At 42.7% G+C, this 25,210-nt stretch overlaps 1 protein-coding gene across 1 annotated transcript; it reads left to right on the forward strand.

The window, feature by feature from the left end:
- The first annotated feature begins 426 nt into the window (after nucleotides 1-426).
- On the forward strand, nucleotides 427-22,946 carry SSU72 (SSU72 homolog, RNA polymerase II CTD phosphatase). The gene is made up of 5 exons (XM_059866451.1): nucleotides 427-587; nucleotides 6,687-6,830; nucleotides 17,437-17,576; nucleotides 20,428-20,546; nucleotides 22,317-22,946. Exons 1-5 carry the CDS (start codon nucleotides 508-510, stop codon nucleotides 22,416-22,418), a joined length of 585 nt encoding a protein of 194 aa, XP_059722434.1. The 5' UTR covers nucleotides 427-507; the 3' UTR covers nucleotides 22,419-22,946.
- The last annotated feature ends 2,264 nt before the right edge of the window (nucleotides 22,947-25,210 follow it).

Raw genomic sequence — 25,210 nt, forward strand, 5'->3', positions numbered from 1 at the left:
CGGGGTCCCATCCCTGGTCCCCACAGAGATCAGTGCCTGTCCCTCCTCTTCCCCTCACGAATGAGGTCTCCTCTCAGCCCCCTCCAGCCTGAAGAACCCCTCACACGCTCCTCATAAATCTTCTCCTCTGAGCACCAACACCTTATAAATACATAATTATCTACATCTATATATCGATATCTATAAAAATATCAATTTTTATATATTATTTATCGCCAAAAACTCGGGCGTGAGGCGGCACAACCCTCTCCCTCCACACACCGCCCTACGCTTTCCACAGCTCGCCGGCCACTGGCACTCCACTCCCCCCATCCCAGCACCCTCCGATCCCTTCTCCCGGCACTCCCCTCCCGGCGGCCGCTCCGCCTCCCCCGCTCCGTGCCGCGGTTGGCCGCGGCGGGGCCCTGCTGACACGTCCCGTCCCCGCCCGCCGCGCTGCCGCCGCCATTTTGTGGAGCGGCGGCCGGGAGGGAGGGAGGCGCGGGCAGCCCCAGCGCCGTGCCCGCCATGCCGTCCGCGCCGCTCCGCGTGGCCGTGGTGTGCTCCAGCAACCAGAACCGCAGCATGGAGGCGCACAACATCCTCAGGTAACCGCTGCTGCCCGCTTCACCCCCCGTGCCGCCGGCGCTCCGCTGTCAGGGAGGCGCGGATGGATGGAGCCGTGCTTTGGGGCCCGCGCCCGGCCCGGCAGGCCCGTGGTTGCGGGGCAGCACCTTGCCTTCACCCTGCCTTCATCTCGCTTCTACCCGCTTTTCACCTTGCTGCCTCCCTGTCTGTACGCCCTTTTCACCCCCCTTTTATCCGCTTTTTACCCCGTTTTCACCTCGCCTGCTCCGCGCCCCGCTCCAGGCCGCGGTGGGGTCCCGGCCCTCCCTGACGGAGCTGTGGCCCCAGTGCTGGAAACACGGGCCGGGCATTTGGGTGGAGCCGGGCCTGTGCCTCGCCGTGTGGAAACTTAAAATGTTCCCTTTTTTCCCAGTTGATTTTCCCCCCCACCTTTTCTTTTTCTTTTTTTTTTCTTTTTTTTTTTTTTTTTTTTCCCTTGAGTCCATCTGAAAGGAGCCCACAGGGAAGGTGGATAGGGACTCTTCGTCAGGAGCTCGAGTGATAGGACGAGGTGTAATGGGTACAGAGAGAAAGAGGGGAGATTTACGTTAGATGTTAGGAATAATTTTTTTTTTTAGTGTGGTAAAAAGGGTGGTAAAACGCTGGCCCAGGGAGATTGTGGCTGTTCCATCCCTGGGGGTGTCCAAGTCAAGCTTAGATGGGCTTGGAGCATCCTGGGGTGGTGGAAGGTGTCCCTGCCCATGGGTTGGGTTTTAAGGTCCATTCTCACCCCTTAACGTTCTGTGAAAACTGAGCCAGTCTGTGCCCTGAAAGGGAGCCCTTTCCTCTCACGGGAGAACCAGAACATTCAGTTCAGAACGCTAAATGTCTTTGAGATTATAAGTGTTAATCTGTTTAGCACTCCCAGTGCTCTCAGCTTGGCTGAAGAGGTGAGATGGGAGACTCGGGACAGACAGATGGACAGGAGAGACCTGATCTGCCTAAAATCGTGTCCCTAAATCTTCCCTTTGCACTGCAGGAACATGATAAGGATGTTTATTTTATTATTAAAGTTACGCAAAGAAACATTCACATTAGAAATACACGTTGATGGCATAGTAAGCAAAACAAGTGTGTGTGAGCTCTGTGCTACATGTAAATAAAAATAAAAGCTCTGAAAGGAATAAATAATGGAAGCATTTGGTCTGGCAGCCATCTTACTGTGACAGCATTTCACGCACTTCCCGCTCACTCTTGGCATCGCCTGTTACCTGTGAAAACTGGACATTGTTTTTCCTCTAATAATGCTGGAACTGAGTTTGAATCGAAAGCTGAGTGTTAGGGACAAAGTTAAATTTACTTCTGGTGTCTGGCCTTTTCCTTGCCCCGTGTTTTTGCAGAAATAAATCACTTCCGGTGTGACGGGTGTTTGCCAAACGTGGCAGGGGTGGCTTTTAAAAGCCTCATCTCCCTTGAGATTTTAATTTAAAAGCGACAAAGCTTTATTTAGAAAACGGTTTATTTTGTTAACACCTTTTGTAGTTACAGCAGCAGTAGCATAAATGGCAAAGCAGAGATGAATTGCTGGTGCTGCTCTAAAGAAATAACAGCCCATTTGCAGTGAACTTGAGGAAAATGTCTGTGTTGGCTCCGGGCCAGGCTGCCTCACCCCTTCAGGGCAGTGTGTTGCAATGCAGTTAGAAAGAACACATGATTAAAAGAGGAAGGAGCTGAGGAATTACAAAATTTTAAGGTATTTTGTTAGTGGATTACCAGACTTTAAACAACACAAAATCTGTGTGCTGCTGGAAAACAAAGTCTGGGGTCCAGCATTCAATCTTTGCTCGTGTATTTTGTAATTAACCAAATTTTAAACACTTTGTTCCAATTTTCCAGCAGAAGAAGCTGAGGAATTAGGAAATTTTAAGGTATTTTGTTAGTGGATGACAAGATAAACAGCACAAATTCTGTGTGCTGCTGGAAAACAAAGTCTGGGGTCCAGCATTCAGCCTGTGCTCGAATATTTTGTAATTAACCAAGTTTTAAACACTTTGTTCCAATTTTCCAGCAGAAGAAGCTGAGGAATTACAAAATTTTAAGGTATTTTGTTAGTGGATTGCCAGACTTTAAACAACACAAAATCTGTGTGCTGCTGGAAAACAAAGTCTGGGGTCCAGCATTCAGCCTGTGCTTGTGTATTTTGTAATTAACTAAGTTTTAAATACTTTGTTCCAATTTCCAGCAGAAGAAGCTGAGGAATTAGGAAATTTTAAGGTATTTTGTTGGTGGATTACCAGACTTTGAACAACACAAAATCTGTGTGCTGCTGGAAAACAAAGTCTGGGGTCCAGCATTCAGCCTGTGCTCGAATATTTTGTAATTAACCAAGTTTTAAACACTTAGTTCCAATTTCCCAGCAGAAGTCAGCCTGAAGGGCTGTCTGGAGTTTGTTGGTAGAGTCAGAGCCATCACCCCAGGGCCGAGGAAGCCGAGGGGAGGAGGAAGAGCCGTGCAGAAAGCCACGGGCCCTCCTTAGGGCTGTCACAGTGGCTGTGTGTGACCCCGCCCTGGGTCAGACTTGCTCACCTGCGATATTTGCCTTTCCCTGCTCTGCTGGGGTGGGGTGAGGTGAGAAGCAGAGCAGGCCTGGCTGCTGTGGAAGCCCTGCACAGCAATAACAAAAACATTCCCCTGTTGCAAACACAAATCCACAACGCAGCTGCTGGGAGAAAAATTAACTCCACCCCAGCCAAAACCAGCAGGTCCTAGAAGTGATTTTATCTTTTATTTTATATTTTGTCATAGAGCTTGCAGACTCAGGCCATGGTTCTCCCTCAGAGGAGGAAGGCAGAAGGGTGAATCTCTTACAGCCAAACTTTCCACATTTCTGTTTGTTTGGGAAGGAAGTTCCTGAGTTCAGGTTCTCTGTGTCACTGACTGGCCATAAAAATTTCTAAAATGCTGATGCACACTTCTGCCACACATCCCTTGTTGTAGGAAGCTAACTTTTAGGAAATTAAGAGTCTGAACATGAGATCTTAGTGGCAACAGGGAAATTAAAATATTGCAACCTCTGTAGCAAAAACTTTGTTTCATATTGATGTTAAGACTTGTAGTTCAACATTGAGGTGTAAGAGAACTTAAATTGCCCCTGTGCTGTTGCCAGAAGTTCTTACTCACAGCTTCTGTCAGCACCAAAATGCAGGGAGGGATTGACATCTGTATTGCCTAATTTAAGAAATCCTAAATTAATAAACCCCCCCCTCCCAAGAAGGAGATATTTCCACATTTTTATATTAAAGCATACTTTCATTTGACAGCTTAGTAGTGATAATGCAAATTACAAGTTGTTAGTACTCAAAGTGAGTTAACAGTGCTTTTGTCCTGCTGCTCAGCAGGGTGGGCTTGTTTTGGGGGGTGGTTTTTTTATATTGATTGGGTGGCATAAGATATTTTTTAAATAACTTATAAAGATTGCTGGTTGTTTTTCTGCTACCTCTTGTGGAAAGGGATGTGGTCAAATTAATAATTTGTCCCCTGAAATCCTTCACCACTCTGAGTCAGGATTTATTACATTTGCTTTAATATTTAGCAATATTTCCTACAGCCATTGGAAAGGAAGATACAATCAACTGAAAAGCATTTTAATAAGAATGTGTGAGATCCCCAAATAACAGTGAAATAAAAGAAAGGTGTGGACAGAAGTTCATGTCTCAAGCTGCACAAATTATTATTATTATTTCTTTTGCCAGAAGAAATAATAATAATTACTTCCAGTCAGTGCAGTCCAGGTTGGTTTTTGATTTCAGAATTATTCCCAGTGAGCTCTGAGATCCTTTGGAGGGAAAGTTGGGTGACCCTTTGTGATGAGCTGTGGACTGAGGGGGGAGCAGAGTGCTGCAGGGAGATCTGGGCACTGACTCACTCTGTCCTTAAATTGGAGTTTATCTACACCAGCCTTAATAGTATTAATAGAAACAACTCCCTGAAATGAGGTCACCATTAGTCTGCTAAAGTTTAAGCTCCACATTTTCAGAAGACAGTCTGTTAGTCTGTCTTACTCTTCACTTTTTGTGCCAAGGCTCTTTTTTTTTCCCCCCATCTTCTGGGTAGTTTTACCAGGTCAAACCCAAACCCACTGTCTTGTAGGAATTGTTCATTTTTACAGGTGTGCCACATTGCCACAAACACCTGATGATTCACTGCTCTGGATGTGTCCAGCTATTAATAAAAGCTGAATAATATTTAATAAAAACTCCTGACTAATGGCTCTCTGCAGGCATTTTTCCCTTTCCTGTGCCCCAGCTGTTGCAAGAAATGTGTTGAAATGTTTTTAGATGATTTTATTGTACCTGGGGCATAAATAGTGTAAAAATTGACACCTCCACTCACCAAGGTACAAAACATGAAATTCCATGTGAGGAACTCATATTCCAGCTATTCAAGGAAATCATTTTGAGTGGGTCATGGGCCTTGGAGGCACCAATTTTTGATGTGTTGAATGTCAGAGATTTCAGATTTGTTTTATATGAGATCATGCAAACTTCAGGGATTCCACAGCAGTTGGAGGTTTTGATGTGTGTGATCCAAGCAGACCTGTTCCAAAGAGAAAAAAGATGAAACCACAGAAGAAAAGATCAAATTGAAACATGAATTTTTTAGCACTGCAATTTCTTCTGTACATATTATGTCTCTCTCCACATCCAGTAGAAGCAGCAGAATCAAAACTTGAATCTGCAAGTATTGCAGGGAAAATAAATGAACAGTGACTCATAACTGCACCAGTTACATGTGATGGAGGGCTGGGAGGGACAGAAAAATTGCACTTTTTTCTCCAGTTTCAGTCACCAGTCCTGCAGAAAGAAGCAAAAAATCCTCATGGATCTTGTCTGTTTACAGAAAGAGACATCTATAAATAGGTGCTGGAGGAAAAAAGTGTGGGGAAGCAAGCAAAGGGAAAGGAGGGGCTGTTCCTGTAGGAGGAGCTGGAGGAAATAAGTGTTGGTGGTTTCAGAGTTGTGTTTGAGCTTGGGGCAGGAGGCGATCACAGTCTCTGCCCAGAAGTGTTTGGGGTCACCCTGGGGACACCTTTGAAGGCAAACAGACAATTTGGGTTGGTGTCTTCTGCTGAATTTCCCTGGATGTGCAGAGCAGGCAGTCTGGGTCCCAGTTCTGCTCCCTCCCCTGCAAGTTTGGGGTTATTTCTGGGGGTCTGGGGGCACAGGCACTGGGCCATCACTTGATTTTTGTTCTCACATTGTTCATTCAGTCTCTGCTGAAATCATTCAAGCTGAAAGTGTGAGTCTTTAAAAAAATGGATAAACTCCTTGTCTTGCTATTTCAACTCCTGGTCTTGCTGTTTCAAGCTGTGTTGTCATTACAGACCCAAATGGTGATAGCAACCCTAATTTACCGTGTCACTTTGTCCTTTAGACACCAGAAAATCTCTTTTTTGTCCCATTATTCCATAGATTGCTGTAATTTTTAATACTACTAAAGGAGGTATTGAGGTTTAATCAGCAAGAACATTTTGACATTGCTCCTAAAGACAAGCAGGTTCCTGCTGCTTCTTTTCTTTAATTGTAACTATTAAACAAGGAGTTGTTCATAAGAATGGAATGAAGTAATCCCTGGTTTAGCAGTTTTAGAGAGCAGCCAGCAGAACATCTGCCCCACTCGTGTAAAGGTAATTGCACTGCATGGTTTTCAGGGGCAGGCACACAAATGTTTGTCCTGGGCTAATGAAATTACACTTTGGGCAACAAAGTGAGAGGAATAATGCACTTAGGCCAAGAGTCTCAGCAGGACAGTTATTTGTATCAAGAGAAAACCATCTTTGTGCTGTCATGAATACAGGAGGGGTTTGTTGTAAATCCAGGATGCAAAAGGAAAGCACAAATGACATTTCCAGATAGCTGTGTACCATAATTGTAAGAAAATTCCTGTCAAATAGAGGTGCTTCCCTGTGAGTTCAGCTTGTGACTGCAAGGAAAATACACAGTGGCAACTCCAGGCAGTTTGGTTGCTCAGCTGCTGCTGGCTCAGAGGTGTTTTTAAATTTCACTCTAAAATTCTTCAGCATTTTCATTTTCAGGTCCATGCAGTCTAATTGTCTCCTCCCCCTTGCTTGTGTCTTTCAGCAAACGAGGATTCAGCGTGCGATCCTTTGGCACAGGGACTCACGTGAAACTGCCAGGACCAGCCCCGGACAAGCCAAATGTTTATGACTTCAAAACAACATATGATCAGATGTACAATGATCTGCTTAGGAAAGACAAAGAACTGTATCCCTGTGGCGTGGCCTCTTTAAAAAATCCAGTGTGGTTCATCCTTGAAAGGTGTAATTCATTATTTGGCATTAAGAATCTTTAAATGATTTAAGTTTATAGGAGGTTTTTTTTTTAACAGTGGGCCTCTAATGCTCCCTTGTAAATTGTTACCCAGTTCAATGCACACATCCCAAATGCTCTTTTGTAGTGTGGTACCATGTTTAGCTCTTGAATGAACACATCAATGCCCTCAGATTGTCCATTGCCTCCCCTGCACTGTGGATCCTTCTCAGTGCAAAGACTGTCCTGAGTTTGGATTTGGGAAGAGCGACCACCTCGACTTTAATGTTGTATTTAGCTCAGACAAACTGCCAGGTAAGGCTTACAGAATACTTTCTCTGGGAGAGAGGATGCCTTTCATTAAAGAGCTCACCCTTCTCACTGAGGATTTTGTGATATGTGATTTGCTCTGTGCACCGAGGAAAATAACTCTGTAGTTGATTGTAAGGAATGGACAGAGGAGGGCCCAGTAACATTTAATCCTGGAGAGCAAAGGTGAGCAGGGTTAGGCACACTACTAAAAATGTCCCAGCTGCATTATTTTTAAGTACCTGTCTTTAAAGTTGATTTTTTTAAATAGGAAAACCCACAAACAAAACTTGGGGAACTCATTCTAGAGGTTTTTTCAACAAGGATCCTTTTTTTTTAAAGTTCAAAATGTAGGATGTAGTCTTAATATATCACATGTGATGTGCTGGTTTATTTGATTTTTTTTTTTAATCCCTCTGCCTATAGAGAAAAGGAAAATCTTGCAAACCCATCTTAATGAGGTATGCCATATCCTGATTAAAAGAACTGCTTCAAAGAAAATCCCTTGAACTGAGAATTAATTTTAACAAGCACCAACGACTTGAGATTTCCTTTTTGAATCCTTCACTGCTGCTGTGCTGAATGTGGCAGTACTTAAGAAAAAAACCAAAACAACAGGAAGCCAACCTGTTCCCCCCTCTCAGCATGATTTGGAGTCACCATTGTGGTTCTGCTCCATGCTTTGCTGTGTTCCCCAAATATATTGGCAGTGTAACAGTTAAACCTTTTCTCAGGATAAAGGAGCTTTAAACAAAAGCCACTGCAAGGGAAATAGGGCAACAGCAAATGCCTCTGTGACTTTGCTTTTTTGATTCCCAGATAATTTAAGGTTTTCAGCCTGAAGACTGGCAGCACAGAAAGCAACTCCATTTCCAGAAGTGGGTTTTGAGGGTAAAGGCTTTAACCAAAAGCAGACCTGCTCTCATCAGCGAGTTGTGGAATAGATTTTTTGTGTCCCAGGGGCTCTCAGTTCTGCTGGGTGAGCATAACTTCAGAGAGGGGATGGGAATTACCTGTGGGGTGGGAGGGGCTGCTCTCCTCACGGGCTTGGAGTGGGCTTGGGATGGGGGTACTAAAGGAGGGGTGCTTCCATATGATTGAGCTGCTTATTCTGTTTCCCAGCCTTGCTTTCATCATCTGTACTCTGAAATTTTGAGTCTTGCTGCCAACACCTTGCTTGTTCCCATGTTCCAGTGAGGGCACACCTGAGCTTGTCCCCAGTGAGGAGACACCTGAGCTTGTCCCCAGTGAGGGCACACCTGAGCTTGTTCCATGTCCCACTGAGGAGACACCTGAGCTTGTTCCCATGTCCCAGAGAGGAGACTCCTGAACTTGTCCCCACTGAGGAGACACCTGAGCTTGTCCCCAGTGAGGAGACACCTGAGCTTGTTCCCATGTCCCACTGAGGAGACACCTGAGCTTGTCCCCATGTCCCAGTGAGGGCACACCTGAGCTTGTCCCCATGTCCCAGTGAGGGCACACCTGAGCTTGTTCCATGTCCCAGTGAGGGCACACCTGAGCTTGTTCCATGTCCCAGTGAGGGCACACCTGAGCTTGTTCCATGTCCCAGGGAGGAGACACCTGAGCTTGTTCCCATGTCCCACTGAGGAGACACCTGAGCTTGTCCCCATGTCCCAGTGAGGGCACACCTGAGCTTGTTCCATGTCCCAGTGAGGAGACACCTGAGCTTGTTCCCATGTCCCAGTGAGGGCACACCTGAGCTTGTTCCCATAGCCCATTGAGGGGACACCTGAGCTTGTTCCATGTCCCAGTGAGGGCACACCTGAGCTTGTTCCCATGTCCCACTGAGGAGACACCTGAGCTTGTTCCATGTCCCAGGGAGGAGACACCTGAGCTTTTTCCCATAGCCCATTGAGGGGACACCTGAGCTTGTCCCCAGGGAGGAGACACCTGAGCTTGTTCCCTTGTCCTGCTGAGGAGACACCTGAGCTTGTTCCCATGTCCCACTGAGGAGACCCCTGAACTTGTCCCCACTGAGGAGACACCTGAGCTTGTTCCCATAGCCCATTGAGGGGACACCTGAGCTTGTTCCCATGTCACAGTGAGGAGACACCTGAGCTTGTTCCCATGTCCCAGTGAGAAGACACCTGAGCTTGTTGCCATGTCCCACTGAGGAGACACCTGAGCTTGGTGCCATGTCCCAGTGAGGAGACACCTGAGCTTGTTCCATGTCCCACTGAGGAGACACCTGAGGTTTGGGTGCTCTCCTTGCTCAGTGACACTGTGGCTGTGAGGGAACATCCTCTGCCCAACTAAACAACCCCCAGGTTCAGAAAGCAGTGGCCTCAGACCAAAAATGGGCTGCTGCACTGCTGGACCTGACCCAGAGCAAGCTTAGAGAGAAGAGATGCATTGAACCTCTACTGTTCACTTGTCAGGAGGGGGAACAGCTCTTAAAAACCCACTCTGCAGAGATTAAAGCACCTTCTTTGCAGTTAATTAGTGAAATGTAGAGCACAGGCTCTCGTACCTTGGAGGGATATGTGGAGTTGCAGCAGCCCAGGAATAGGGGATTAATGGAGCCAGGAATACAGATTCAGTTGAGTAGGTGGCTACAGTAGATCTAAAATGGAAGCACTTCAAAGCCTTTTAGATTGTGGCAGTTAAAACTTAGAGTTAAAATAAGTATCAGCATCTCCCATTGAATTTTTAGAATGTAGCATTTAAATTCCCTGAGCCCCAGTGGAGGACTGCCCCAAACCATTTAATAGTGTTCTGAATGTTGCTTTTTAAAACATTCCTCTGCTATTTCTAGGACAACAGTAGAGAATTCTGCTCCTGGTTTGAGGAAGGCACAAACCAGGAACAGAATTCTGTAGTTCTTTCCACCACCTTGTATTTGCATATGTAACCCACCTTTCCCACATCAGGATTATTTGTCCTTATCATTGCTTTGCCCCTTACAACTCTCTGAAGGGGTTTGAGAACTTCATTCTAATTCTGTGGTGGTGACCTTAAAGCTGAAACAAAAATAGAGCAAAACTGCTGGTGAGCTTTGCCTTCAAGTGAAGGCGAAAACTAGTCAAGAGTGAAACTTGCTAAACAGTTTAAATTTAAACTCAGTTTAAATCTTCATCAGCAGTTGATGTTGTGCCCAGGGATAGGAGCTGTTCGAGTGGAAATTTGGCCAGAATTCTGCAGGAGTTGCTCCTGGGTTCTTTAGCAATGTGAGTAACTCCACGGCTGATTTCTTCCCTTTCCTCAGCACTCTGTGTCTGTGACCCTCACATTAAAGATGATTTTCACAGATGGGGGGGTATTTTTAATTAGGATTTCTAGGCAGCCTGCACCTACCCTGCAAGCTTGGCCTCCTACTCTGCTCCTGACATTTTTTGCCTCCTCTTTTAATTTGTCCTCCCTAACTTCAGACAGGATTCCAGTTTTAGCTCTTCAGCTCCATGAGGTTATAAAATTGAGGGGAGGGTGGAAAACATGTCCTGAAGAAGTTCCTAAAGCTGCTTCAGTTAGGAGGAAAATTCCAGAAATGATGAAGAACTCTGTGCATCTCCCTTGAAGATTCTTTTCTGTCAAAAAACCCCCAGAAATTAGTGCTGATCTTGGTGCTGGGATCTAGCTTTAACTCTCTGAGCTCCATGGTGAAGTTTGGATGCCCATGTGATATTTTATGTGTAGCTCAGTCTTGAGGAGTAACTGACCTCAGTTCTGCTTCAGGTAAGCTCTTCATGCATGTCTTTATCTTACATTTTCATCTGGTTTTTCTTCATGGATTTTGAACTGCTAAGCACTTGTCAGCCTCTCTCCTGAGCTGTCATTCCAGTGTTCAGCAGGGCTGTGTCTCTGGAAGCCACTTGCAATGTTGAGAGATTTTTTTTTCTATTATTTTTATGTTGGATTTGGGTATTTTCTTTTTTTTTTTTTGAAGTCTAACCTTGCAAGAGTTAAAAATAGTTGAAATCATGGCCTGGGTGTCACTTCTTCCAAAAGCAGAGCAGAACAAGTCTCATTTTCTTTCTCACCATGTCTTACAAAGCACTTCAGTGCTCCTAGAAATAGAGAGAAGGGATGAGGGTGGAAAGAAGTGTTTAAACTGGATTTAAAGAGGCTTCTGAGAGGCACATTTCTGCAAACCAACATGCTTCCAGCCACAGGCTGCATTCCAATCCCTTTTTCTCCATGAAGGATTGTAAAATGCTTCACAAAATCTTGGGCCTTTCAAAGGCAGCAAATTTTCAGCACTTCTTCATCTGCCTTCTGATCACACTGCCTTTAATCTTGGCTTCATTCACATTAAAAGGGAAATACATCAAATTATTAAAAATATATGAGCTGGATATTTATTATTGAAATACTGTTTGAGCTGTGGGACGTGGCAGAAAGTGCAGACTCAGATCTAACAGCAAATGCTTTTCAACAACACAAACCACCCTCTGCCATCCTGTCTCTTCTGGGTGCTCTGAAATGTTTATTCCTTACCCAAGGTGAGTCCCAAACGTGTCCTGAGGAATTCTGACTGCAGGATCCAGTCTGAGGCTGAGGACTTGTGTAAAATCCATTCAGAGCTGCAGTGATTTCATTCTTTGGCACTTTGATCCCAGTTTGAGGGAGGGGAGCGAAGTGACAGTCGATGCTTCTTGCCTTGAAGTTCCCTCCCATGAACACAAAACTTCTGTGCCAACATTAGGGATGCTTATCCTTCTTTTTTCTTTATTCCAAACCAATTCCTATTTTCATTTCAACTGTAATTCCTTCAACTGGCATTGATTGCAGGCTAGGAGTGTTTGCTGCACACCTCACCCAGCGTGGTGCATTCTCTGCAGGCTCCTGGTGCCAGGTGGCCCTGCTGTCTCTTGATTGTATTCTCAGGTTTCCCAAATGTGCTCCATTAAATGGTTTTTAATCGATTTAGGGTTTGTGCTTTGCTCTGCCTGAGGGTCCTTCAGCTGTGACTGGAAATTCTGAGCTTCACAGCACAAGGGTGGCAGCACCAAGCCAGTGTGGAAATGGATGCTGCAGCCCCTGTTTCATTCTTCCTCTCCCTCAGACCTCTCCTCAAAACACTTCCCCATCCCAGTCCTGCCTCTGCTGCTCCTCTCTCCAGCCTGGCACTGCCTCCCAGAGCTGAGGGAGCAGCCCCAGGTCCTGTGTGACCCCCTGAGCCCTCCCCTTCTCCTGCTGCTCCTTGGAGTGACTGCAGCAGTGACATCTCCGTGTCACTCGCTGCCAGGAGATCAAACGCTGCATTCCAGCAATCCAAACCAAACTCCTCTTGAATTTCCACTTGGATGAGGTGCAGGCTCAGCTGTTTGATGGCACAGTCAGACACAGTGCCACGTCCTGGAGTCATCTTGTCACCCTTGTCATTCTCCAGTGCTGTGACATCCCTTCTCCACCTCTTTGCCCCTGCCCTTGGCCGTTACTCCCTCTCTCTTCCCTCTGGCAGCTGGATCTGTCCAATCTCACCCCAAACACAGCTTGAGCTGCTCAGCACTGGGAAATCCTTGTCTGGCACTGGAGCTCAGGGCTAAACTCCAGGTGTTTGCTGCCTTCACTGGTGGGAGGGGCAGACCCCTCAGCTTTGGGCTCAGCCAGGCTGGGCTGCCTTGTGGTTATTTATATTTATTTGTGGTTATTTCTGGTTGGACCAGCTCCTAGGAGCAGTTGGATTTATCCTTGCAGCTCATGGCTTACAGATGCTGGCTGCTTGTCCTTCACTAGGAAAAACAATGCAGGTTTCTTTGCAGCTCGTTCATGCAGGCACAAATGTTGCAGCAATGTCATGGAGCCCAGCTTGGCATCTTCCTGATCATTTTGGATGGCATGTTTTAGAATCCCACAATGCTTTGGGTTGGAAGGGACCTTAAAGCTCATCCTGAGCCATGGGCAGGGACATCTTCCACTGTTCTAGCTTGCTCCAAGCCCCATCCAACCTGGCCTGGAGCACCTCCAGGGCAGCCACAGCTTCTCTGAGCAGCCTGTGCAGGGCTTCCCCACCTTCACAGGGAGGAATTTTTTCCTAATATCCCACCTCACCCTGCTCTGTTTCCATTTCAATCCAATAGAATGGTTCAGCATTAAGATTTTATCAAGTCAGGGACCAGCAAAAGACTTGTGAACAGTCTCTGGTTTGTTCTAAACTGCAGTTTCAATTCCAAAGGACAGGCATTGTATTAGGAATTTTTCCCTGATTTCAGCTCTCTTTCCATTTCAATCCAATAGATGGTTCAGCACTGATTGTGCACAATCTCTGCTCTGTCCCAACCTGCCCAGTTTCCATTCCAGAGCACAGGCATTGTATTAGGAATTTGTCCCTGATTCCTGCTCTCTTTCCATTTCAATCCAATAGATTTTTCAGCACTGATTGTGCACAGTCTCTGCTCTGTCCCAACCTGCCCAGTTTCCATTCCAGAGCACAGGCATTGTGTTGTGAATTTGTCCCTGATTCCTGCTCTCTTTCCATTTCAATCCAATAGATTTTTCAGCACTGATTATGCACAATCTCTGCTCTGTTCCAACCTGCCCAGTTTCCATTCCAGAGCAGAGGCATTGTGTTGTGAATTTGTCCCTGATTCCTGCTCTCTTTCCATGTCAATCCAATAGATTTTTCAGCACTGATTGTGCACAGTCTCTGCTCTGTCCCAACCTGCCCAGTTTCCATTCCAGAGCACAGGCATTGTGTTCTCTGGGTGTGGAGTGAGGGCAGTTGCTGCAGCCATAACCACTGTGCCTGGAAGGTGGAATTGGTGCTGCCTGTGCCCATTCCAGGCTTTCTTTCCCTCTAAAAGGAGCTGGTGCTGAGGGTGGAAGATGCTTGGGCAGCCTCACCCCCCTCACACATTTCATTAAGGAAATACCAAGTTCTAGACAAACTTTACCACAAGGTGTTCTGTTTATCATGCAGATACTGAAAAATAAATAAGGATGATCTGGAAAAGAGACCTGCAGTGCTCTGGGGAGAAGCACTCTGCTCTGCTCCTGCTTTTCCCAAAGAAGAAATGCAGTGCTTGAGGAAATAATCAGCAGATTTATTTGAAGATGTAGAAGCTTTGGGTGCCAGCCATTACTTTAAAGATTTATTTTTTTCCCCCTAAAATGGGTGTGTACATTTTAGCAAGTATCATTTGCCCAGTTAAGTTTAATAAATTGGCTTTTATATTTTCAGGAGTAGCCTGGCTTGGAAGGGACCTTAAATATCATCTCATTCCAGCCCTGTGCAGGGCAGGAACAGCTGGCACAGACCAGGATGCTCAGAGCTTCACCCAGCCTGCCCTTGGCCACTCAAGGGATGGGAATTTAAAATCTATATCATTAATCTATATAATTAATAGATTAATCTATATAATTAATTCCTATACCCCAACACTTCCAGCTCAATTCACTTGTGAGCTTCAGCTTCAGGTGGGAGTTAAAAGGAAACTTGCTGAATACTTGGATCAGTAAAATCATTTTTCTTTTATCATACAGGACAGAGACTTGAATCTCTTGGCCATCTCTAGGTTGCTGCTCGTGGCTAAAAGTGGTTTTTGGGTCCTGTCAGTGACAGATAATGATAAAATCTGGAGGGATTAGGGATGTTTGGAGGGTCAGGGGTGGTTACCCAGATATCTGGAGCAGGGACTCATCCATTGGATGGTAAAAGGCATTTCTGCTCTCCATGACAGGAATTTTAAATTTGGGTAGCAAAAGCAGTGAAAGCTTTAGGGATTTAGCTAAACACATTTATTTTTATTTATTTTTAAATAATTCTTCATTGCTAGTATGGGATAACTTTAGCTCAAAGGAGAGAATGCACAGTCAGTAATAGAATGAGCTACAATGGAAAACCCCAATTTTGTGCTGCAACATCTCCTTTTTGTATCAATCCTTTCCACTGCTGAGTCTCCCTGCCCAAATTCCACCACCCTGTGGACCTGTTCAGCACAGTTCTTCTCTTAGAGCTGAAATCTGAACTGGACTCTGTAGAAATGTGGATTTACTCTGCCAAGAGTTAGGTGAAGGAAAATGTAGGCAAGTTCTGGTGTCCTCCTGGGCATGGCAGGGCTACAAAATGTGACAGAAAATCAGAGAAAATTCTGTCCTGAACAGACAGCAGGGATGCACAGGACAGGGAGAGTGGAGTTAAAACCTGTTGGGAGGAAAGCAGAACCTGACTTAAATGATCCAACACCTGCCAGTGTGGTGGAAACCATTCATAAATGGTATCTGCATTCACCTGAGCTCCCCAAGAGCAAAAATCTGGGTTATTATACCTTGGAATAAGAATGTGCAGAGCCTTCCTGCACATCAATAATGTGCACATCCCCTTCCTGGCTTTTTCCAGGTGAAAAAGATTCCAGGCAACCAAACAGGAAAGCACCATCAATCTTCAGTGCTTCTCTCAGTCTCCTTTTATAGGCAGATGGACCCTTGGAAAAAATAAAAAATAGCTGTAAGTTGGCAGCAGAGAGCTGGGCTGGGAACAGAAATCTTGTGTGGGTTTGGGAATCTGCGTAATTCTGTCTCCAGGCTCACTCAGGAAAGCGAGGGGACAGATGCCAGCAACATTTTATCCTAGAAAGGGAAAAAAGAGAACCCAAAGAAGTGTGTGGGATGTTGTGGATTTTTTTTTTTTCCCCCTTTTCTACAGTGATGTAGAAATGAGGAGTGCAGAGCCCGGGGAGGGCTCCCCTTCCAACCGAGCGGGCAGATGTTGGCATGTTTTGGAAATGGCAGATATTTTGGAGGTGGTATTTTGAAAATACAGTCATTTTTCATAACCAGAAGTCTGAGATGGCTCCATCCAAGTGGTTTTTATTTTTCCAAACATGACAAACCCCAGGAAAATTCACAGGGGTTCTGGTGTGTGAGAGCTTTGGGCTGTAAAGGACAATTCCTTAAGAATATAAGGAGAAGCCTTTTGGGAAAGAAGAGTAAAAAAGGCTTGGGAGTGACGTGGAGAAAAGAAATGCAGCAGAAGTCAGGTTAATTGACAAGATTTAATTGTGGTAAACATCCCAGCACTCAGCCAGCAGTGCAAATTGAAATTACAAGTAGCTGAAGTGCAGTGAGGCAGACACAGAGGAGCTGAATCTATTTCCAACATGAAGGAGACTCTTGTGGGTAGAAATCTGGGTTTAATTTGTCATAGAAGTTAAACACTTGAAGGATTTCAGAGCTTTGGAGGCTTTGCTTGGACAGGAGCTCTGTGGGCACACAGGTGCACATCTGGCCAGTAGAATTTGAGCTCCTGCTAAAAGGTAGGCAGGAAATTGTTTGTCCTTTGTTACAGAAATAGCAGGAGTGTTTTCTGACAAGAAATACCTGTCTGTCACCTTTTCAGCAAGGAAATAAGCCCAGATGACCTCTTACATATTGCTACAAATGCTGGAAATTGTTTTATTCTCAGAATTGTTACCTCAAGAAATTACAGGCTGTTGTCCTTACTGTAAAAATATCTCCTCAGATGCCTAAAAATACAGCTGTGCTGAAGTCAGGCAGAGATGCATCCCCTCCCAGGCTTCCTCAATCCAAAGCTTTCCTGCTATTCCCAGTTTACCCCTCCAGCTTTCCCTTCAGAGGGTGTTTGGTGTCCCTCCAGCCAGCAGATTGATGTGCCAGTCAAGCCTGGAGTGCTCCCAGTGGAAGTGCACCCCCCAGAAGGGTGGAAAACAGTGGGATGGAGAACCCTGCCTGGAAAGGGGCTCCAGGATGTAAAATCAGAGCCTCCAAGTGACAGCAGCAGCATAAATATAGCTCCCAAGCAGCATCACAGGTTCCTTTCACACAGTGATGAGGCTCTGACAGGCACAAAGTCACTGTTCCTCTTCATTCCTCCCCATTTCTGCAGCTCAGGGTATTTTTATGGTTTCTTTGGCTTCCTGTGCAGTTTCAGCTGCATCAATGCTCATTTCCAGGTGGGGCTTTGTGCAGGTGGCACCTGGGACACCTCGGGGTGGCCTTTGAAGAGCGAGGAGCAGTGGCTGGGAGGAATGTAGGACATCCTGCTCACAGAGCAGCACAGCCTGGGGGGTCACAGCATTTCTGGATATAAAAATAATTTCCCAAGAAAAGTTCTTCTTCTTCTGAGAGCCTTTTAAAGCTGTGGCAGGTTGTGAAAAGCAGCTGCAAGATGGGGGTCACACTCTGGGAATATCTTTAGTGGTCACTGATTTTTAGATTTACAAACAGAATATTTTATTTTAAAGATAAATTAATAATTTACCTTTCATGCTGCTCATTTGCTGAAAACCATGACTTTCCTTCAAGTAAAGATACTTAACTCAAGCAACTTCAGATACACACAGAATGGAATTTTACACATGTTGGACAGAAATAAGAGAATCAAGCCACGGCCAGAACGATTCCAGAACTGCAAAGACGTTTTTGATTTGATCCTAACGTGTGAAGAAAGAGTCTATGATCAAGTAGTAGAAGGTAAGGAGCTTGAACTGATAAATCAAATTAATTTTGGGGTTTTTTTTCCCTCTTCCTTGAAGTCCTCCAGAAATCTGGAAAGCTCCAGACTACTGGAACACCAGTGAGGAGAGGAGCTGCAGTTACTGATGGAGATTTATTCAGCACAGAAGGGATGGCTGAGCTGAGCACTTGTCCCCAAAAGGTGCTGGCAGCTCCTCAGAGTGTGTGTGCACAGCCAGGAAATCCATGGAAACTCCATGTTTGGTTTGGAAATGGAGCTCAGAAACTGAGCAAGCTGGGGATGAGCTGATGGAAAAACAAGTGTGAGCTGCCTTCCCTGCAGGATTCCCAAGCAGTTTATCCCCATGAAACCCCTCCTGGGCAGGTGAAGCACAGACAGCACCTAATTAATGCTGACAGGAGGGTTTAATTATTGCAGTGCTGGACACATGGGGAGTAACCTCCCAAAAGTCACAAACTCCTGCTCTCTGTTCATCCAAACAGGTTTTACACATTCAGGTGGTTTCAGGACACCTAACCCATCATCATTACCTGGCCCCACTTTGTGTTTTAATTAGCTGAGCTGCCCAATTGTCCTCTAAGTTGGGTTGGTGGGCTCTGAGGTGGCTCGGGGGGTTCTTGGAGGAGGAAGTAAGAAGTCTTCCTCATGGTGAACTCTTCACCTGTGTCAGGTTGGCAGGGCTGCTGGACCTGCTGCTCCCAGGGCAAACCTCCCCTTGTGGTTCCATGGTTCTTAAAGCCAATTTAGTGATGGCTCCTGCTCTTTCCCAATATCCCCTCTGCTGTAAAATCATCTTCCTGCTCTTTTAAAAAACTTCTTGTGTTTAAAATCCATGGTCTTGCTCTTCCCCAATATCCCATGTGCTGTAAAATCATCTTCCTGCTCTTTTACAGCACTTCATGTTGTAAAATCCATGGTCCTGCTCTTTTATAACACTTCATGTGTTTAAAATCCATGGTCCTGCTCTTTTATAACACTTCATGTGTTTAAAATCCATCTTCCTGCTGTTTTACAATATCCCATGTGCTGTAAAATCATCTTCCTGCTCTTTTACAGCACTTCATGTGTTTAAAATCCATGGTCCTGCTCTTTTATAAAACTTCATGTGTTTAAAATCCATCTTCCTGCTCTTTTATAACATTTCATGTGTTTAAAATCCATGGTCCTGCTCTTTTATAGCACTTCATGTGTTTAAAATCCATCTTCCTGCTGTTTTACAATATCCCATGTGCTGTAAAATCATCTTCCTGCTCTTTTACAGCACTTCATGTGTTTAAAATCCATGGTCCTGCTCTTTTATAACACTTCATGTGTTTAAAATCCATCTTCCTGCTCTTTTATAACATTTCATGTGTTTAAAATCCATGGTCCTGCTCTTTTATAGCACTTCATGTGTTTAAAATCCATCTTCCTGCTGTTTTACAATATCCCATGTGCTGTAAAATCATCTTCCTGCTCTTTTACAGCACTTCATGTGTTTAAAATCCATGGTCCTGCTCTTTTATAAAACTTCATGTGTTGTAAAATCCATCTTCCTGCTCTTTTATAACATTTCATGTGCTGTAAAATCTATGTTCTTGATTTTTTACAGTACTCCATGTGTTTTAAAATCCATCTTCCTGCTGTTTTACAATATTTCATGTGCTGTAAAATCCATGCTCCCTCTCTTTTATAACACTTCTTGTGCTTTAAAATCATCTTCCTGCTCTTTTATAACACTTCATGTGCTTTAAAATCCATGCTCCCTCTCTTTTATAACACTTCTTGTGCTTTAAAATCATCTTCCTGCTCTTTTATGATGCTTCATGTGCTGTAGAATCCATCTTCCTGCTCTTTTCCAATATTTCATGTGCTATAAAATCCCTGTTTTGGTGTTTTTTTTAAAAAATGAGCAGTTAAAACATTCCAGGTGAGGAAGCCCCAACTCCTTCTTCACTTTGGAGAGTCTGGATCTTTAAAGATCATCAAAGAGAAGCAATAAATTCTTTTGAGCAGGGAAAATAAACTGCCATGAGCATTTCACAAACCTGAGTTCATGTGTTTTCAAAATCCACCTCTTGTTTTTTGGAAGAAAATATATAAAATATATAAAAATATAATAGCACATATATAATACAGAATATAATATACAATATATAAAATATAATATAGACTATGATATATAAAAATACAATAGATATAATATAATATGATATAATATGATATAATATGATATAATATGATATAATATGATATAATATGATATAATATGATATAATATAATACAATATATTATATTATATTATATTATATTATATTATATTATATTATATTATATTATATTATATTATATTATATTATATTATATTATATTATATTATATTATATTATATTATATTATATTATATTATATTATATTATATTATATTATATATAATTAAGACAATATCATATAATACAATATAATGTAATATATATGATATATTAAAATATATTATAAAAATATTTTAAATACATACCAAAATACAGATTTAGAAATTAAAATTATTTTTATTTTTATAATAGAAAATAATATGAAATAAATAATAATATATAGTAAATATTTGAATACAAATATCTATACAATATATTTGTATTTATGAAATATGGGATATCTAATATAAAATATAAAAATAATATAGAATATATAGAAGTTATTATTAAGGAAATATGAAATAAATTCGAAAAAATACTTTGGAATATTTGAATGTGACAACACCTATGTATTTTTTAAAATCTTATTACTAATTCCTGTTTCAGTTATTATTTTTTGTGTAAAATAGACCCCATTCCACCCCAAATTTTGCTGCTGTGCTTTGTTTTGTTCAGATCTGAACTCCAGGGAGCAGGAGACGTGTCAGCCCGTGCACGTCATCAACGTGGACATCCAGGACAACCACGAGGAGGCCACGCTGGGGGCATTCCTCATCTGTGAGCTCTGCCAGTGTGTGAGTACAGCTCAGCACCTGGGGCTGCCACCGTGGCCTTGCCTGGGGCTCCAAACCCTGCAGCTTGCATTGCTCCACTAAAATCCACCTCAAAAGGCAAAATTCCACATTCTGCTGCCTTGGATTTGGATTTGGGGGGTTCCAGATGGGGCAGGAATGATGGATTGACTCCAATCCTGGGGCTGCCTTTGCTTGGTGCTCCAGAAAACCCCTGCAGCTTGCATTGCTCCACTAAAATCCACCTCAAAAGGCAAATTTCCATATTCTGCTGCCTTGGATTTGGATGTGGGGGGTTCCCAGATGGGGCAGGAATGATGAATGTGACTCCAGCACTGGGGCTGCCTTGTCTTGCTGCTCCAGAAAACCCCTGCAGTCTGCAGAATGTCTGATCACTTGGAATGATCAATAGAAACAGGATAGCTGTGCCCTTGGGAATGATCAATAAAAATAGAATATCTGTGCCTTTGGGAATGATCAATAAAAATAGAATATCTGTGCCTTTGGGAATGATCAATAAAATCAGGATATCCATTTCTTTGGGAATGATCAATAAAATCAGGATATCTGTGCCTTTGGGAATAATCAATAAAATCAGGATATCTGTGCCTTTGGGAATAATCAATAAAATCAGGATATCTGTGCTCATGGGAATCTCAGTAAAATCAGGATATCTGTGCCTTTGGGAATCTCAATAAAATCAGGATATCTGTGCCTTTGGGAATAATCAATAAAATCAGGATATCCATTCCTTTAGGAATGATCAATAAAATCGGGATATCTGTGCCTTTGGGAATCTCAATAAAATCAGGATATCTTTGGGAATCTCAATAAAATCAGACTATCTGTGCCCTTGGGAATCTCAATAAAATCAGAATATCTGTGTCCTTTGGGAATGATCAATAAAATCAGGATATCTGTTCTATAAAAACAGAATGTCTGATCATTTGGGAATTTCAATAAAATCAGACTATCTGTGCCCTTGGGAATCTCAATAAAATCAGGATATCTGTGCCCTTGGGAATAATCAATAAAATCAGGATATCTGTGTCCTTGGGAATCTCAGTAAAATCAGGATATCTTTGGGAATCTCAATAAAATCAGGATATCTGTGCCTTTGGGAATAATCAATAAAATCAGGATATCTGTGTCCTTGGGAATCTCAATAAAATCAGGATATCTGTGCCTTTAGGAATGATCAGTAAAATCAGGATATCTGTGCCTTTGGGAATGATCAATAAAATCAGGATATCTTTGGGAATCTCAGTAAAATCAGGATATCTGTTCTGTAAAAATAGAATGTCTCGTCATTTGGGAATCTCAATAAAATCAGGATATCTGTGCTTGTGGGAATCTCAATAAAATCAGGATATCTGTTCTATAAAAACAGAATGTCTGATCATTTGGGAACCTCAGTACAGTCAGGATCTCTTTGGAAATCTCAGTACAATCAGGATCTCTTTGGGAATCTCAGTAAAATCAGGATATCTTTGGGAATCTCAGTAAAATCAGGATATCTGTTCTATAAAAACTGAATGTCTGATCATTTGGGAGTCTCAGTAAAATCAGGATATCTTTGGGAATCTCAATAAAATCAGGATCTCTCTGGGAATCTCAGTACAATCAGGATCTCTGGGAATTCCGGGTCTCTCAGTAAGTGCAGAAGAGCCCAGCTGTGCCCAGGGAGATTCCCAGCACCCCCAAACTGGGATTACTGGAATTGCCTGCCCTCACCCCGGGGCTGGGTCGCTCAGGTGTTGTTCTCTCCTGCAGATCCAGCACACAGAAGACATGGAGAACGAGATAGACGAGCTGCTCCAGGAGTTTGAAGAGAAAAGTGGAAGGACTTTTCTTCACACTGTCTGCTTTTATTAAAGCACCTCTGTCTCTTAGGCCTTACGATGAGGGGAGCATGTTCAAAGTTCTGGTGATACTGTATTTTGGAGAATGAGTCTTGATCTTTTTTGGTTTGTTTCTTTGTTTAAAAACTCCTTTTCAGTGTCTTTTTTTTGGGGTTTTTTTTCAGGTATTCTGTCACAGGTAGGCAGAGATACTGCTTGGGCTTGTACATATAAAATTAAAATATACACAAAAGCCACCTATTTAAAAATTCAAATTTCTTTAAATCCTACTTTAATGATTACAAGTAGGTTCTTAATTATAAAGAGAATGTTTCTTGAAGATAAGTTTATAATGTATTTTTCCAGCTTTTGGATTTATTTGATTTATTTTATTTCAGTTGTGCTTTTTTTTTTTTTAACTTTATTTTATTTTATTTTATTTCAATGTGACAGAATGGCTGAACTCGGTGAGGATGTGAATGGAACAATGAAAAATCTGAATATCTGTATATTATTAGCTATAAAGTTGGAAGCATCCAATAAAAATGAAAAAAACCTTTAAGTTGGTCTGGTTTCAGAAGAGAAGCTGAGGAAGTGTGGCTGTTCTTTTTGGGGTAAAATATGGAATATTTGGGTGAGGTGAATGAGGCTGTGAGGCTTCAACTGGATTTAGGGAATTGGGGGCAAACTCCAGTTAACAGAAATAATTTAAAGTTGTGATTGGGTGGGATCACAATAATAATTGTGACTTATTGCAAATAATCACAATCATTAATTGTGACATATAATATATTAATTTATGTAATTTTAGATATAAATAATAGATTAAAATAATTTAATTTTAAATAAGTTCATTTAAAATAATTTTAATTTCTATAATTTATATCTATGATATCATTTATACTTATAGAAATATAGAAATATATGTAATATAAAAAGATACATAATATATAAAATAATATATAATATATATAATATATGTTATATAAAAATATATATGTAACATATTAATATATAATATATAAGATATAAATTTATATTATATAAATATATATCTATATGTGATCTAAATGTATAATAAATATAATATATAAATTATATAAATATATAATAGAAATATTTTTATATTTGTATTATAAATATTTATACATTTATATATAAATTTATCTGTTAGATTACATTTATATAGTATGTAAAGTATAATAAATATATTTATATGTTATATAGAAATAAATATATATATTAATATATGTTTAAATTATAATAAATAATTAAAATATAATAGATATATAATGAAAATAATTTCATAAAATTATAGAAATAATTATAGGAATTGTGTGAGGGGATGGGGAGCTGGAGCAGCAGCTTTGGTGAGGTTTGCAGAGTTTGTTTTCCTGTCCCATCTCCACATGGGTCACTGCATCAGATTTATTTGTTAAATTTTTTATCATTATTTGGGTTTGGGAATGTTTAATGATCTGAATTTCCTGTGCTGGGTTTTGGGGCTGTTAGAAACACTTCAAGCAGGAATTCTGTCAGGGGATGGGGAGCAGCACTTGTGAGGTCTGCAGAGTTTGTTTTCCTGGTCCTGTCCTGTCTCCACACAGGTCACTGCATCAGATTTGGGTTTGGGAATGTTCAATAATCTGAATTTTCTGTGCTGGGTTTGGGGCTGTTAAAAACACTTAAAGCAGGAATTCTGCAAGGGGATGGGAGCAGGAGCAGCAGCTTTGGTGAGGTTTGCAGAGTTTGTTTTCCATCCCCACACGGGTCACTGCATCAGATTTGGGTTTGGGAATGTTTAATAATGTGAATTTCCTGTGCTGGGTTTTGGGGCTGTTAAAAATGCTTAAAGCAGGAATTCTGCAAGGGGACGGGGAGCAGGAGCAGCGCTTGTGAGGTTTGCAGAGTTTGTTTTCCATCCCCACACGGGTCACTGCATCAGATTTGGGTTTGGGAATGTTCAGTAACCCAAAATTTCCTGCCCTGGGTTTGGGGCTGTTAAAAATGCTTAAAGCAGGAATTCTTTCAGGGGATGGGAGCAGGAGCAGCACTTGTGAGGTTTGCAGAGTTTGTTTTCCATCCCCACATGGGTCACTGCATCAGATTTGGCTTTGGGAATGTTCAATAACCCAAAATTTCCTGTGCTGGGGTTTTTTTGTCTGTTAAAAACCCTTCAAGCAGGAATTCTGCACAGGGATGGGAGCAGGAGCAGCACCTTTGGTGAGGTTTGCAGTTTCTTTTTGTGTTCCTGTCCCATCCCCACATGGGTCACTGCATCACATTCGGGTTGGATGTTTAATAACCCAAAATTACCTGGGCTGGGGTTTTTTTGGGCTGTTAGAAACACTTCAAGCAGGAATTCTGCAAGGGGATGGGTGTTGGAGCAACAGTCATGATGAGGTTTGCAGTGTCTTTTCCTGTTCCTGTCCCAACTCCAGAAGGGTCACTGCACCTGATCTGGGCCCTGTGCACCCCTCGGGGTCAGAGTGGTGACAGTGGGGCTGGATATGAAAAGGGAAATAATCCTGGTTAGGGACTGGCCAAATGTCACCGAGGTGCTGCGACACTCCTGTGCACCCCTCGGGGTCAGTGTGGTGACAGTGGGGGCTGAATGTGAAAAGGGGAATAATCCTGGTTAGGGACTGGCCAAATGTCACCGAGGTGCTGTGACACTCCTGTGCACCCCTCGGGGGGAGGGTGGTGACAGTGGGGCTGAATATGAAAAGGGGAAATAATCCTGGTTAGGGACTGGCCAAATGTCACCGAGGTGCTGTGACATGTCCTGTGCACCCCTCGGGGTCAGAGTGGTGCTGACAGCACAGC

The sequence above is a fragment of the Haemorhous mexicanus genome, chromosome 23 (genome assembly GCF_027477595.1).
Source record: "Haemorhous mexicanus isolate bHaeMex1 chromosome 23, bHaeMex1.pri, whole genome shotgun sequence".
NCBI classification, from domain to species: domain Eukaryota; kingdom Metazoa; phylum Chordata; class Aves; order Passeriformes; family Fringillidae; genus Haemorhous; species Haemorhous mexicanus.

Bases quoted from the DNA above. Each gene is read 5' to 3' on its own strand.
- SSU72 (XM_059866451.1), top strand. From the start codon at position 508: ATGCCGTCCGCGCCGCTCCGCGTGGCCGTGGTGTGCTCCAGCAACCAG. The intron at 6,831-17,436 runs GTATCCCTGTGG...AAGCAACTTCAG, and splicing joins CTTAGGAAAGACAAAGAACT to ATACACACAGAATGGAATTT. The intron at 17,577-20,427 runs GTAAGGAGCTTG...TGTTTTGTTCAG, and splicing joins CTATGATCAAGTAGTAGAAG to ATCTGAACTCCAGGGAGCAG.